This window comes from Zootoca vivipara, chromosome 11, assembly GCF_965207765.1.
Source record: "Zootoca vivipara chromosome 11, rZooViv2.hap1.1, whole genome shotgun sequence".
Classification (NCBI taxonomy): domain Eukaryota; kingdom Metazoa; phylum Chordata; class Lepidosauria; order Squamata; family Lacertidae; genus Zootoca; species Zootoca vivipara.
In genome coordinates this window covers 6,053,014-6,069,230 of record NC_142594.1, presented here as the reverse complement: position 1 = coordinate 6,069,230, position 16,217 = coordinate 6,053,014, and the positions used below count along the sequence as shown (strand labels likewise).

Genomic DNA, 16,217 nt, shown 5'->3' with positions numbered 1-16,217 from the left:
TGCATGATCAGTTAAAGCAGGCACCCCCAAACGTCGGCCCTCCAGATGTTTTGGACTACAATTTCCATTTTCCCTGACCACTGGTCCTGTTAGCTGGGGATCATGGGAGTTGTAGGCCAAAACATCTGGAGGGCTGCAGTTTGGAGATGCCTGAGTTAAAGGGTCTCAGCAAGGAGGATTGTTGAAGACCTCCTCTTGGCACCTTGCATATCAACTTAGACCACATCGGGCCAGATCTGTAAATGAGCATATGAAGGTGCTTTGTCCTGTATGGATGGCATTGCTTGATCTGGCACATCTGAGCTCCTAGGAGTCAAAATTGCAACAATGATCAGAAGCATCCCAAACAGATATTTCCTATGTTGCCCTCTGTCAAAATGTGTGCTGGACTATAGTGTGGCCAAATCATTACATTTACAGTACTCGTATTCAAAACAAAAGACCTGTGTGAGTTAACTTGCTGAAAAATTATCTGATTAGATGTGCATGATCTACTCTAGGTGAAGCCGTACATCATATTTTCCATTTTCGTACAAACTTTTAATTGTTCTTCATTATCATTTTTTTATATAAAAAGTTATTAAAGGAGCATGGAAATGAATATTTAGCCACATAAAGAAAAATGCATTTATGTTTCTGGTAGTTTCAGTCTCCACCAGCGAACTCCCACAGCTTTGTTAATTAAGGCACCTCATGTTACCAAACATGATTGCTTGCAATGTGGCTCTGCTGTTTGAATATTCCTCCATACTAGTTAAGAAACATCCCAGAAGACTGTGGGGGAACCACATGAATTGGGTGAGACCGGAGAAAGTGCTGGTAGAGAAATATTAAGCAGAGCAAAACAGGCTAAGCTAGGAAAAATAGTAGGGTTTAGGCACAATTTCCCTTCCACTGCTGAAACTAAATACGCTTATATAACAGTATCAGTGCTCTATGGGCAGACTTCAGGCTTGTGGGTCCTACTTTGTTTTTTCCTAGGAGCCTGGAATCTGGTGGCCTGGTGCAAGAGAAGCAACTTTCAGATTAAATAAGTATGACTCCGGGGATTTATTTTAAGTAGCAGAACTGAATAGAGCACATAGTCCTTCCACGCAAAAATCCACTCCTGTTAAATCGCCCGGCTTTCTTCATTTCAGCAGTATAACTGAGACAAGGCCTCAGTTCATTGCTGCCTCTGTTAAACAAATGGGAATCAGAAATCCTTGCCAATCTACTGCAAATCACACAGGCAACCATGGCTACACAAAAACACACGAGTGCGCAGGCACTCAGAGGAAAAATCACTGCAGCTCCTCTCCTCTCGTGGTCATGCCCCCTAGCCTCTCTGCACCTCTACCGACAACAGCCGCCATCGCGGAGAGGCCGCCCCTGATGCTGCTGGCTGCCATCCGCCACTCAACAGTGGCCGGCGGGGTGGGGCGGGGCCCATGCCTACCAAGTTGCTGTGGGAGAAATAAGGGACCGGACCGGAAGTAGAAGACCGGAAGTAGCGCTGCCGCCATTTTTGAACTGGGCGGAGCATGCTCAGAAGCGACTTTTGATGCTGCTTTGCCCAGTTCCAAAATGGCTGTCGCACCAGAATAAACCGGGGAAAAACAAAAAAATCCGTTTTTTCAGCTGAGAACAGCTAGAAAACGGGGGTTTCCCGGGGAATACGGGAGACTTGGCAGCTATGGTGGGGCCATGCGCAGAGGCGGAGCTTGCTGGGCTGGAGAGGTGACAGGCCACTGCCTCGCTCTCCCCAGCCTAGCAAGCTCCGCACGCGCCTGACATGGGCTGCTGCGGCATCCAGTTACCCAAAACGGGGTGAGGCCGGAGGTGGCTCTGGCCAGCGGGCAGGTGGGCGCAGTGAACCAGCAGGGCAGGCATGTCCTGGTGTGTGTGGGCACCCTCTGAGCTCGGGATAAAGGGCGGGTAGTGGCCAAGGAGGCGAAAGAGAGCAGCACCTCAGCTCCTCCAAGGGGCTCAGCAGCGGCTGCCACTTGGAGGCGGGAGACCGTGCTCCGTCCGTACCATTGAGGGGGGGGAGGCGGGAGCCCACCACGTAGCCAGAGCACGGGAGAAGCAGGGAAGTGGCCGCGCTGAGGGGATAAGAAAAAAAGGAGGGAGCGAGAAACTTGGACAAGCCAAAGTTTGCAGCAGGCACCTGCTGGCTTCTCACAGGTCCCGAACCCACCTTTCACCTCCTCCGTGGGATAAGAGCTGAGGGGAGAAGACGCGCTCAGCTCTCTCCTGAGCTGCGTATGCAGACCCCAGAGAGGCCCCAAGGTAAGAGCTTTGCTTGCTTCACTCCAGCAAACTGCCGCGGGCTCTCTCGGCATCCCTGCCGGGAAATGAACTGCAGTTCTGCCGAAGCGCAATGGGGGGAGATGTGAAGGAAGGAGCTGGCAACGCTTCTGCCCCCCCCTCTCTCCTTAGTCCAGGCATCCCCAAACTGCAGCCCTCCAGATGTTTTGGCCTACAACTCACATGATCCCTAGCTAAAATCTCTTCCCTCCTGAGGGAGAGGAGATGTTGTGGGCCCACAAGTCCTTCACGTGGGGGGGGGAATGGTTAGCATTCCCCCCCAGCCCATTGGTCGATTCCCCGCCGCGGTGTGCCCTCGGCGCATCCAATCTGGATGTCCCGGGGTGTGTGGCTCGCACATTTAAGTGAGCGCGCGGTGGGGAATCCTCCTCGCTCTTTCGGAACCGGCTCCTGCTGACATTCTAGGTGCTATTAGGTATTGGTTGCGGCTGTAAGGGTATTGGCGGCGAGCCCCTCTTTGGGGCTCGATTGGTGGTAGGCATTGGATTATCTCGTGAAGGTACAGGTGCGGGGGGGAGGTTGCTGCCATCACCTCCCCGAAATGCGGAAGGGCACTCCCTTAAGGAGTCTGGGGCGTTGCCAAGTCCGAAGCCGTGGTAGGTGAGGACCAGAGGGCACGCCCCCTAGTGGTGGCCCCAGGATGAGTTCCTAGTTGATGTGCATCGCAGGACTCATGCAATGGTGGTTAACCGTTCACAGACTGCCAGCAGAGCGGGCTGGAGTCAGATATAGTCGGTTAGATCCAATACCTATGCCAATACCCCTCTACATCCGTAATCAATAAAGTTGTGGCCTTCTATGCCCATTAACCTTATGCAATGTGTCTTTATTTCTCTCGGGGAGAACTCGGGGTATCGCCACACAACAGGACCAGTGGTCAGGGATGATGGGAATTGTAGTCCAAAACATCTGGAGGGCCAAAGTTTGGGGATGCCTGTCTTTGTCCCTCCTCACTCCTGCCCTCCTCCAAAGAGATCACAGAGCTTGCTGGCTGGGGAGGTGACGGGCCGCTGCCTCGCTCTCCCCTCCCTCCCTGAGTTGGGCAGAGCAGTGCGCCTCTTGCGAGCAGCCCCTCCGTACGGGGTGCCGTGCAGACTCCACATGTGCCCCATCCCGTGTGGAGTGCGCACGTGTGTGATTCTGCACGGGCGCCGCGCAGGCGCCACCCCCGGTACCAGCTGGGATAGGAACGCCACTGCCTACTGCTGCACTTCAAGGAACTAAGCCATGGACTAGTCATTGCATCTGAACTAAGACTCATGGTTTGCCTTACGCTAGACAAAGCATGAGCTGTAGGCAAGGCTTCTTATTGGATCATCACTTACCACTGGCTTGCACCTGCCCAGTTTTTTTCAACACAGCATAATTTTTTTTAACTTACATGGGCAATGCAGCCCTATTATCCCTTTTTATAATCATTATTTTGTTTTGTTCTGTGTATTTTATATATAGCACTTTTCAGCCTCCCAAAGCAGTTCACAGATTTTATTTTGAATACAACGTGCCATTAATAAGAATGAATACACTAAAAGAAGAAAACAGAAGAGCCAAATTATTCAATCTGACTAAACCTAGGCAAAAGCTTAAATGGATTACAAATGACCACACTCAGGTCAAAAGTACATGTGGAGCTTTTAGGTTTAGGAAAAAAAAGGCAAGTTCAGTGACATGGCAGAGATACAGTGGTACCTTGGTTTACAACCATAATCGGTTCCAGAGATCCGTTCATAAACCAGAACAGGTTGTATGTAACCCAAGGCGTGCTTTTGCCAATGGGGCCTCCCCCCAAAAATTGTTCGTAATCTAAAAAAAATGGGTTGTAATCCAAAAAAAGGTTGCAAACTGGGACATGCACTTCCAGGTTTGACCTGTTTGTAATATAAAACGTATGCAAACCAAGACATATGCAAACCAAGGTACCACTGTATATAAAATTACAGAGTGTGGAGACAGTGGGCAGAGAGGTCCTCTCCCCCCCCCCCAGCACTAGAAGCTGTGGCCATGCAATGAAGCGGAAAACTACGAAGTATTTCTACACACAGTACATGGTTAAACTAAGGATGTTGCTGTCACAAGATTTTGTTCATCGTTCCCAATGACAAGCATTCAGACACATACAGTGCTGCTGCCTCTGACTGCTTTGTGGGGAGAGGCACTTGTGAAATTGCCTGCCCTGGATCAAACCTGCCAAGTTCCTGCCGGAAAAATAAGGGATCGGACCAGAAGTAGCAGACCGGAAATCGCGCTGCAGCCATTTTGGAACTGGGCAGAGCAGCATCAAAAGTCGTTTCTGAGCATGCTCCGCCCAGTTCCAAAATGGCCGCCGTGCCAGAATAAACCCGGAAAAAACAAAAAAAATCAATTTTTTCAGCTGGGAACAGCTGGAAAAACGGGGGTTTCCCGGGGAATACGGGAGACTTGGCAGCTATGCCCTGGATGACAACGGGGATGGGTGCTAGACATCTTGGTTGGGAAGGGGCTACAATTTGCTGCTCTGCCTCAGGGCCAAAATATCATTGGCCAGTTCTGCACTTAAAAAACCAGCATGAAAAACAAGGAAGGGGGAATACCTCTAGAGGCTATAAAACCAGTGCTTTTTTCTGGGGGGCGCAGGGGTACGCATCCCTCTAAACATTTTGTGAATCTAAGTTTGGCCTCATTGAGGGGCAGTATTTCAATATGAGTAGGAAAATGAGAGTGCCCCTAAACATTTTTTTAAAGAAACAAAACATTGCATAAAACAAATGGCAGCAAACACAAAAAGGGACTTCAGAGGAGAAGGAAGAGAGGAAGAACAGATGAAGAGAAGCCAGAGAGAAAATACACACAGTGGAGATGCGATCGCACAACAGATTGGGAACATAACAGCCTCTCAAGCAATGTTCTGAATGTGATGCATTAGGAGGAGTAACTTAATAGAAAGTAATTAGTAAAGAGTAATTTTCTTTTCTGCTTTTGTGGGAAGTAAAAGAATCACAGCCTTAGCCTTTCCCCAAAGGTAACTGCGTTCCTACCCGCATATTTCTGAATAAGCACCATGTTAAAATTTCACTTCAGAAACGATCACACAAAATATCTAACAACTCATTTTTGAAGAAGATAACGTGAGTGGGCAGAAGGCTTTTTCTGGAGCCTCCGGAAGGATGTGTAGGCTGCCTTCTATACAACAAATGCAGAGGTTATGAAGTAGGCAGCGCCCAAGCTGACTGACTCAACCTAATTACATCTTGAATGGTCTACAGAGAATGGCTGCATTTGTCTGCACCTTTGTGGCTTCTGAAGCAAACCTCCTCCTCCATCAAGATTTCTGATGTCTTAAAAAGGCAAGTAGCAACTGATTTAAACCGCCTGTCAGAAAGTGAGAATCCAAATTGTGCAAATGCTTCATCACTCGGTGGCTACAAGTGATCAAGGCCAGGATTGGGTTTTTTGTTTTTTTAAGGATTTGATTTTTCTAATGCTCTTCAGAAATTTGGTGAATTTGTTTCAAAGGCTATAGAACATACTGCCGTGTTGTGCATAGATACCGGTAGTAAATGTGTGGGATTATCGCTTTCAAATAATGCATTTTCAAAAGCCAATATCAACCCACCAGGTAAGGTAAAGGTAAAGGGGCCCCTGACCACCAGGTCCAGTCGTGTCCGACTCTGGGGTTGCGGCGCTCATCTCGCTCTATAGACCAAGGGAGCCGGCGTTTGTCCACAGACAGCTTCCGGTGGCCAGCATGACAAAGCCGCTTCTGGCGAACCAGAGCAGCCCAAGGAAACGCCGTTTACCTTCCCGCCGGAGCGGTCCCTATTTATCTACTTGCACTTTGATGTGCTTTCGAACTGCTAGGTGGGCAGGAGCTGGGACCGAACGACGGGAGCTCACCCCGTTGCAGGGATTCGAACCGCTGACCTTCTGATCAGCAAGCCCTAGACTCTGTGGTTTAACCCACAACCCACCAGGACTATGTGCAAAAGCAAACAGGGACTTCCGAAGTCCAAGGCATGCCACTCAGGCTTGCTATAATCTCTTCAGAGGTTGCAAGGAGAGCAATTTGGATAGAACAGCTTTCTCAACATAAAACACTAGCAAGTTTGCCAGACTCTGGCCGAATCCACACCAGTCATTTTGTCTGGAATTGACACTGTTCATCCATCCAATTATTAGAAATAATCCTGTGAATCTCCTCCCAGTTCCTCCATGACCCCTCTCATCTCCACTTGAACACAGGACTGAATTTGATCAGTATGTAAAAGAGAAAAACAGAACAGAACACGCTAGAACAGGGGGGTGGGGAATCCTGAACCCACAAACCAGCTCTCGCTCACAGCAAGACTGCATCTGGCCCTTTCAATCCCCTCCTACAGCTGTACAGCAGAGAGAGAAAATGGCTTTGATGCTCTGCAAAGTGTGTGTTTGTAGCAGACTTGTGTTTCCCACACATATGCAAAAAGAAGTCCATGTATTTGCAGCTGCATGCATGCAGTAGTTCTGATGCAATTGCATAAAGTTTGAGTCCCTTAATAGCTGCAAACTATTCGCATTCTGCTGGGAATACCAAGTTCTTTTTGCCGTTTGCACTGTTAAGATAAGGAGACACTGATACAGTGGTACCTCGACATCCGAATGCCTCGACTTCCGAAGTCGGCAAACCCGGAAGTCTTTTCGCCGCGCGCGTTCTGCACATGCACAGAAGCGCAAAATCGAGCTACGCGCATGCGCAAAATAGACGCTTAGACAACCGAAGGTTTCGACTTACGGAACGGATCGCCTTTGTAAGTCGAGGTACCACTGTATGTCTGTTTCCATGGAAAATAGTTCTTTCTTTCTTTGTGTTTTAAGGATCTGTGGTTGTGTGTGGGTCTGGTTCCATCCAGTACAAAAGTGTGGTGCCCCTTCCCCCACAGCAGCTTTCCATACAACTATTGGAGCCCTCAGCCCCAAAGAAGGTTTTTGACCCTTAGAACAGGGGTTGGCAAAATTCTTTAGCCGCGGGTCGGTCCACTATCCCTCGGACCTTGTGGCGGGCTGGAGAAGCGGCACCGGGGGGGGGGGGAGCTGGAAGAAGAGGCGAGGGGGGCAAGTAGTCCTCCTTTCCTCCCCCCCCAGCCGCTGTGCTTACCTTCCCTGGGGCTGCTGCTGCCACCACCAATGCCACTGCCACCGCCGCTGCTTCTCGTGGGTAGGCAGAGGGAGCTCATCCGCTCCACTCTCTGGCCCACAGGAGCACCACGGTGGCGGTGATGGCAGGAAGATGAGCGGCGTGAAAGGGCTGGCTCCGGAGCGGGGCTGCTTAAAATGGCTCTTAGCCAGCTCAGCCCAGCCCCCTTCCTCCTCTAGGCAGGGCGAGGAGAAGCCAGGAGGAGGGAGGGAGGAGGTGCCGCCGCAGTGTGTGGGAGGGGGGGGGGATGGAATGGCGCAGGAAAAAAATGGCACAGCCCGAACGAACAGAATCCCCATGCCGATCCACGGACATTCCGTGGGCTGGATCCTGAAGGCGATTGGGCCTGATCCGGCCCGCGGGCCTTAGTTTGCCAACCCCTGCCTTAGAACAATGAAAGTGATATGAGGCAGAGCGCCTTGGAAAGCAGAACTGTAACTTCATAAATTCTAATTTTGTTAGCACTCACACAACAGGAAATAAAACAATCTTTGTTTTCAGGGGAAAAAACCAGCGAGGGAAACAGCTCATCCATTTGCTTTCAGACTCAAAGCATCACATATGAAATGATAAACGATATAAGAACTATTTTTAAAAAGTATTCATCTCCTTTAAAACAGTCTATGGGATTTATATAACAACTATGAATCTTTCAGCTGCCATCAACTAGACCAGCATTAAGTGTCAATTATCTGTCACTGTAAATACCTGGAACGATTTCAGCAATAACAACCTCCAAGAAGGCAAAGCTAATGGGTGATAAAAATCCATATGTAACGGTGGCTATAAACTGGACAAAGAATTCAAAAAATAAATAGCAGTTTTACGTGAGCTAATGGAAGAAGTGCCTACAACATGTGGCTAGTAATTATGCTCTTTTCATAGAATTAGAAAATCGTAAGGCAATGCGAAGAAAAACCCATTAGTCCAGTAAAGGACGGAACAATTGAAACAGCCTTTATGAGCTGCTCAATATATAATTAACTGTTCTTGAGTACATTCATTTTAAAGAACAACAGAGGAGACGGTGGTTCTTGGGGGGGGGATTTATTACACACACACACACGCACACAGCTCTCTATATTGGACAAACAGGCCAAACCCTACGCCAAAGGATAAATGGACATAAATCTGACATCAGGAACCACAAGACAGAGAAACCAGTAGGAGAACACTTCAATCTCCCAGGACATTCTATACAAGATCTCAAAGCAGCTGTTTTATTACAGAAAAATTTCAGGAACAGACTGGAAAGAGAAGTTTCTGAATTGGAACTCATTACCAAGCTTAAAACCATGGAGCCACCTGGGATGAACAAAGACATAGGATTCTTATCTCAGTATGCATGATCAAGCTTTCTTTAGCGCCTCAGCCCTTGCTTTCCCCCCGCAGGACAAATTGCAGTCATCAGCAGTCGTTAACAGCCATCAACAGGTTTACCACTCCCATCAGCCCATCACCCATTCCCACCCACCCCCACCACCCTCTGTATATATATAAGGGTCTGACACTTCTGTTTCCAGTGTATCCGAAGAAGTGTGCATGCACACGAAAGCTCATACCAAAATAAAAACTTAGTTGGTCTTTAAGGTGCTACTGAAGGAATCTTTTTATTTTGCTTTGACTCAGACCAACACCTGTACCTGTAACGAACACACTCATTGTTGTAGCTCTCTTTAAAATGACTTTCTAATGTATAAACTCCTATATATACTTACCAGGAAGTAAGTCTCATTGAATTCAATGGAACTGATTTCTGAGTAGACATACATATGATTGCACTGTCCAGACCTTATTTTATGATGGATTCAATCTTCACTATGCTCCATTCAACCATTGTCTACTTTAATGGCCATGGGAAATTGGGGGAGGGGGAGAAGTCTTTGAAAGACCAAATCTGAAAAGCCACTGTCCCCGAATGTCTTTTAACCTGGTGACATTTTATTAAGGAGTCTCTTCCGCTCTCTGTATTAGATGTCAAAGTGCCCTTTACAAAACTCTGAGGCTTTGGTTTTATGCCTATTTGAATAAAAGTTTTAGATTAACTGATGTAACTTCAAGTTCGTTTTTTAACCACAACATTTTATACTTGTAATTTTTATACGTATATACTTATATTTTTTAAAAAAGTTTTTCTAATGCCTAAGGCTATTTCTCAATTTCCAGTGACTTAAGACAGCCAAGATTTTGGAATATTGTATGTACTCTGCCATTCAGAACTTCTCCACTCCTCTGCTTTCATGTAGGTTAGGAAAGTTTATGAAACTTACTCAGGCACACACTTCTAAAATGTCAGAAAGAAAATGCAAAAGAAACAAAATATAATTCACTGCTACCTTTCAAATAAGTTGTGTGGGCAAGAAGTGGGTAGGAAATGAGAGAAGTAAAGTAGGAGAATGAATCAGCCCTCCTTTATCCCACATGTCTAAGTGAAATCAATCATAACAGATTCCTTCCTCTTGGGAGTCAAAACATGCAAAAGAGGTTTTTAGGTCTTCAAGTCATCTATCAAAGGGTGGCATTTATATCAGTTTGAAAATAAATTTGGGGGTCACTGCTCAGCATTTGTCAGAGCTTACACAGAAAAATCATGGTTTGCTTTGGCCTCTTGGCATTGCCTTTGAGCAATTAATTGCTATTTGCAATGCCATGAGCCCATCTGCTTTCCTAGAACGGTGGACAAAAAAAAGAAAGAAAGATAAAAATACCCTTAATGTTTGCCTGCAACAAAAGCGAGCTCTTACCCGGATATAAGCATCCTGTTGATGTTTGGCAAAGTACAGCATGTTGTCGAGAGCTAGCATTCCTGGAGGAGTCTGCGTAAAATCCATTGCTGGGTTCACATGATTCTGTGAAAAGGCAGTAAGTGTTAGCATTAGATATGCAATCACAGGAATAATTGGACTAACTGCCTTGCGGGTCAAACAAAACACACAAGCAAGAAATACAAAATACAAAAAACTTCCCTGGAGCTCCCAACATTCTCCTCTCTGAAAGACTGCCTTCTCCAATATTATCTTGACGATGCTTTGAGATCACCTGGAGAGGCCCTTCTCTAGATTCCTCCACCTGTGCAGAGGTTGCCTGGGTGGGAATCAGGAATCAGGTCTTTTCTGTGGTGGTACACAATCTGCAAAATGTCCTCCCCAGGTCCGTCAGCCTAATACGGGACAGGGCAAGCATTCGAGACACGGGTGTTCAGAAGCGCAAGTACCCCTGCCTGAATGGCTATGAGCAAAATCAAGGCATGTACACTACAGCCCAACATCAGCAGGCCACTTGCCTCAGCTGTGCTCACCCACCTGCTGCTGCTATGCCTGCTACCTGCTCTCTTTCCCCCAAGGATGAAAAAGACTCACTTTGGGGAAGGGAGAATGGATAGCAGAGAGGAAGGATCCAGCAGTAGTCGGCACAGCTGCCAAGTCTCCCGTTTTTCCCGGGAAATCCCCATTTTCCCAGCTGTTCCTAGCTGAAAAAAACTTTTTTTTTTGTTTTTCCCCGGTTTATTCTGGTGCAGCGGCCATTTTGGAACTGGGCGGAGCATGCTCAGAAGCGACTTTTGATGCTGCTCTGCCCAGTTCCAAAATGGCTGCAGTGCGACTTCTGGTGCGGCGGCCATTTTGGAACTGGGCAAAGCAGCATCAAAAGTCACTTCTGAGCATGCTCCGCCCAGTTCCAAAATGGCGGCAGCGCTACTTCCGGTCTGCTATTTCCAGTCCGGTCCCTTATTTCTCTAACAGCAACTTGGCAGGTATGGTGGCCGGGGAGGCCTATGGGACAAGATGCTTGGAGGCAACAGGTCTTATAATAAAGCTCTACACCCCTCTGGGAGAGGGCACACTCAGAACATCACTTTCTACCAGCCAGGAGGGCCTTCCACACTCTCTCTTCCCCCACTGGAGTACTATTTTGTCCTAGGGAGTAGCAGGACAAAGTGGGCCGGCGCTGCGCCCTTCAAGCATCAAGCTGAACATGCAAACAACCCACTCAAAGTTTTTTCAAGGATTCAACTTCAATGCTCAAAGAAGACCATGTACTTTGGGGGACGAGCACAAAGCTTCTTGCAAATTTGAGAAGTTGGGTTTTCCAGGTGGCATGAGGAACTTAATGATGCCATTTCAGGATGGCAAAGAGCAGATCCCCCCCCACACACACACACTTCAGACAACACATGCTTCTTTATCATGAGCCCTTCTATCTGTGTCCCACACACTGAGACAATATGATTATAAACAATAAGGTGGTCCTAGTCGTCGTGCATGCATGCTAAAGGCTCAAACTCTCCACTTTTAAAGGGCAAGGTTACTCCCATGAAGTTGCTCTTAATGGGTTTGTTGTGTGTGATGTGTAACATGCAACCGGGTTTTTTTTCCCTAACAGGAACTCAACAGAACTCAGTTCCAGCACCTCTCAGGTGGGTGCCATTGCCATTCTAAGAGAATGAGGGAGGTGTTCATGGTGACATCTTTTTCTAGAAAAATAGCACTGCATGCAACTACAACAAATGCTTAGTGCACACAGTTGATCTTGCACTTGCTTATTCTTCTATACAGTATCCAGAAATGGGCTTTTGAACATTGCTGTGATCTTCCTCCAACCTAAGCCCAAATAGTTCTCCCAGATCCTCTGAAATCCCACTGGCTATATGAATCTATAGCATCAGAACACACTTCCTGCATGGTAGGCACTTCGCACAATTGAGATTGGAAAGTGGATGTGTCAGGGGGACCCCCTACAGGGACCCTCCCCCAGTCATCCTGACCAGCACTTCGCCCAGCGACAGCGCAAGCAGCGGGTCAGGAGGAGGGAATGAGGAACGGAGCGGAATGGAGAGGGGGCTCCAAGACGTATCAGAGCCTTGGCACCGACCCAGCTGGCAAGAGGAGGAAGGACAGCACAGCGAGGTGTCGGAGCCTCAGCAACATTCCAGCCAAAGGACAGGAGAAGGAACGCAGCCCCTTGTTGGGTCATGCCCCCAGACGTAGGGCAAGGGGACGGCGTTTTGGGGTCCCCAGACTATTATGCTGGCGCAAGAGCAGACAAGCGCCATTGCCGGGTCCTCAATCAGACTAGGCAGTCATGTTTTCTGATGTCTCTGCACTGTCAATAGTATGCACAATAAAGCTCTTAAAGACAGAGCAGAGTGGCGCGTCTTTACTCGAGAGTAGCCACAACAATCCCCTGACAGGATGGTTTTGGCGAAATGGGCTAAAATTTGAAATATTAATCCAAGAGGACCTCGACAAAAATGAAAAGGCACACTCACACAATCATTATATGGTTTCCTAGTTTGTGTGTTAAAATGTTGCATCATTCCAAGCAGCAGCTTTCAATGGCTGTTATAAATAGCACAGTCGGTTACTGCTACTAGAGTTGAAACCCCGGGGTACTGATCCATCTGAACCTCTTATCTTTCCTGACGCACGCTCCTGTCAAGGGCTGGTTTGGGGCTTCTTTGTCTCCGCTTTTGCATTCCAATGTGCAGAGATTTCCTTAGCTTTTTTTTTATTGCATTGCATAAGACCCAGATGGGAGAGAGTGTCCAAGAAAAACCTTTGTAAGGAGTGAAGTGACTCTGTAACAATGGCAGAGCTTTCTTATGCTACCTATTCATTCCCTGGCAAGTCTGGTCCACTTTATTCCTACTGGGGAAATTTTTTAAAGGGCGTTTTAAAGAGCACCTGTCCAAGTTCCAAGGCTAATAGAGCAGTAAGATGCTAATTTAATTCAGTGCTATGAAATCTCTTGTCAGGAAGTGAATGACAGCTATATTTAAATCTGTCAACAGTGTGCATTGGGATCAGAGTACAAATCTTGTTAAGTTAGTATACTAAAATATAAAAATGAAGTGCTTCACAGATGGAACAAGCATCAGTTGGTTTCCTGTTCTTACGCAAGGACAGCTGACCCTCAAGACATAATATGGCTTTTAACACCTATGAATCTTTCCATGCTCATTACGCCATGTGTGTTTTGCGTCCGTCAGAGGGAGGGAACTATGGGACTTTCTCCAGATGAGGTGGGCTTCCAGAAGCCGCATACTAATGTGCAGTACCTCCAGCCTACCAATTTCTAGACCCCCAGACCTTTGGAGTGAAATTATCAGCAGGGCCGTCTCACGGCCACCTGCCGGCCTGGCGCCCTGCGCCACCGATACTACCCCTGGAGCCGGGCCTGATTATCAGTAGGCAAATCACATTTGGGTAGATAACCAAGAGCTCCCCTTCACAATTCAAAACTATTCTGAGAACTAAGAAGTAGGAAGCTTATTCAACGTAAGGGGAAAGCATAGGTGGGGCAAAGAAAGATGAGCAATAAACAAATGCAGTTATTTCATTTAATGGAACTTAGTTGTAAAAACCGCGAAGAGGGCTACATAAAAATAGAGAGAGATGACTAATAACCAGAAATTATCAAGTCCATTAGAATACCTACTGAACTATAATATTTGGACTCAAGCTGACAGTAGGTTGGTAAATCAAAGGGCAGAATTACATCTTACCTGAAATGTGCAGCAGCTACAGCCAGCAGCACCTGGGTGTAACTGTCTAGACGGAGCAATTAACCTGTGTCCTAACATCAGAACATAATGAAATTCCCAGCTCCCTTGGCTAGCAGCAGTTAGGTATATTTGGTGGGAGCCGAGAAATGTCCTATACAACGATGTCTGAACATAGACACGTTGACCTAGCTGCCTCATGCGAGAGAGGCAAAGCATCAGAGTGCTCAAATCAAATACCCAAACATCCGCTGCTGTTTGAAACTGCTACTTCCTCCTCAATGTCCCTCCACCTCTGCTTTATTCACACTGTCATTGACTAAAATGACCATGTTTTACGCGCGGTGGCGCTGTGGGTTAAACCACTGAGTCTAGGGCTTGCCAATCAGAAGGTTGGCGCTTCGAATCCCCCCGACGGGGTAAGCTCCCGTTGCTCGGTCCCAACTCCTGCCAACCTAGCAGTTCGAAAGCACGTCAAAGTGCAAGTAGATAAATAGGTACCGCTCCGGTGGGAAGATAAACGGCGTTTCCATGTGCTGCTCTCGTTCGCCAGAAGCGGCTTTGTCATGCTGGCCACATGACCCGGAAGCTGTACGCCGGCTCCCTAGTAACGTGAGATGAGCACCGCAACCCCAGAGTCGGTCACCCTGAAAGGGTCAGGGGTCCCTTTACCTCAGGCATCCCCAAACCTCGGCCCCCCAGATGTTTTAGACTAAAATTCCCATCTTCCCCAACCACTGGTCCTGTTAGCTGGGGATCATGGGAGTTGTAGACCAAAACATCTGGAGGGCTGCAGTTTGGGGGTGCCTGCTTTACCTTTAGTCATCCATACCTACTTTACTTAAACCTCTCCCATTGTTTTAAATCACCATTCCCCCCCCAGCTCAGTGTCTCTCCCTTCTCTCTCCCATGCCAAGGTCCCTGTTGTTGTGCAAGCTGTCTTCTCTTTTGCTCCTCCTGCCCTGACTTCATGCAAATCCAGGATTGTGATGCAGCACTATAAATCTTCCAATCCAGGCAGCATGATGGCAACCTTACATTTTTATGTATAGGCGAATAGAAGTTATTTATATACGACTGTATCATGCAATATCAGGGCGAGCGGTTTACAATGTTAAAACATAGAACAAGAATAAAAATAAGATAATCATTAAGGTAAGCAGAGAATCAAGACAAAAATTAAACAGCTGCCTGTCAGCATAAACGGGTTCTTGACTTCAAGAACTGCCCTGAAGTGAAGATACCTGTTTAATCTCAGCTGGGAGTGTGTTCCACAGCTTGGGACTGAAAATACTAAATACCCAACTTCTAGCTGAGGTCAGTCAGGCAACGTGGGGAACAGTTAAAAGAGCTCCATGGAATTTTGTCAGTCATTTTGTCAGAATTTTAACTGAAATTCTAGCTGTCTTATATTTAAGTGCTGCTGTTTTATGCTTTGCTGGCAGCTTTTTTAATATACTTATTTTTTTATTGTTTCTTTGCTTCTTTAGCTTAACTATTGATGGTGTGATATATTTACCATCTAGAAAACAACTGAGATTTCTAGTTTTAATTGGTTTGATGGATTTTATATGATATAATGAGCCATCTTTGGAAGGTTAATCTCTGAAAGGCAGCCTATAAATATTGAGATGAATAAATAGTTGTGTTGAAATCCTGCACCTAGTTATGTTAATTAATTCCCTCTGAAATCAATGGGAGTCTAGTAGATGGGCACACAACTGCGGATCTTGATTTCTATGTCTAAAGAAGCCAAAATCTATTTACGCATTTCATAGTCAACTATATTCACTGCCATCTTTCTGTATGTGAAAAACGCATAGCAACTGGAGCTACATGAAGATTAAAAAACCTCTGTGAACTTTAGACAAGCTTAAGTGAACACTGTGCTGCCTAAGATGCCATCACTTTGATGAAATGTAAATCCAAAACTGTGATTACTTGTGGCCATTAAGCAGCTCATGGCATGTTTTTGGCAGATTAGAGCTTCCCTGGACAGATTCCAGTTTGGGAAATTACATTCCACCTACCTAATATTCTCTTGTAGTCACAGCTAGAGAAAGCAGCCTTCATTTCCTCTCCTAAGCTACTTTATATCATTACCATCTGCTTTGGAAAGGCACCAAAGAAGTTGCTGTTTCTCATTGGCAACTCACAATAGTGCAATACTCAGACTGTTTTCCAACTATGTACAGCTACTATGAAACACTGTTGTGTGCCAATCATGTGCTAGGTACTGTACTTCATTCAAAAGGAGCC

At 46.7% G+C, this 16,217-nt stretch overlaps 1 protein-coding gene across 4 annotated transcripts in view; it reads right to left on the bottom strand.

The window, feature by feature from the left end:
• Window positions 1-16,217, bottom strand: part of ELMO1 (engulfment and cell motility 1) — a 305,776-nt gene that overhangs the window by 147,809 nt on the left and 141,750 nt on the right. For all 4 annotated transcript variants that reach the window (XM_088653940.1, XM_035129257.3, XM_035129258.3 and 1 more), the window contains one exon: window positions 10,204-10,308. In XM_088653940.1, coding sequence (XP_088510066.1) covers window positions 10,204-10,308 — 105 coding nt within the window. The remainder of the gene's footprint in view (window positions 1-10,203; window positions 10,309-16,217) is intronic.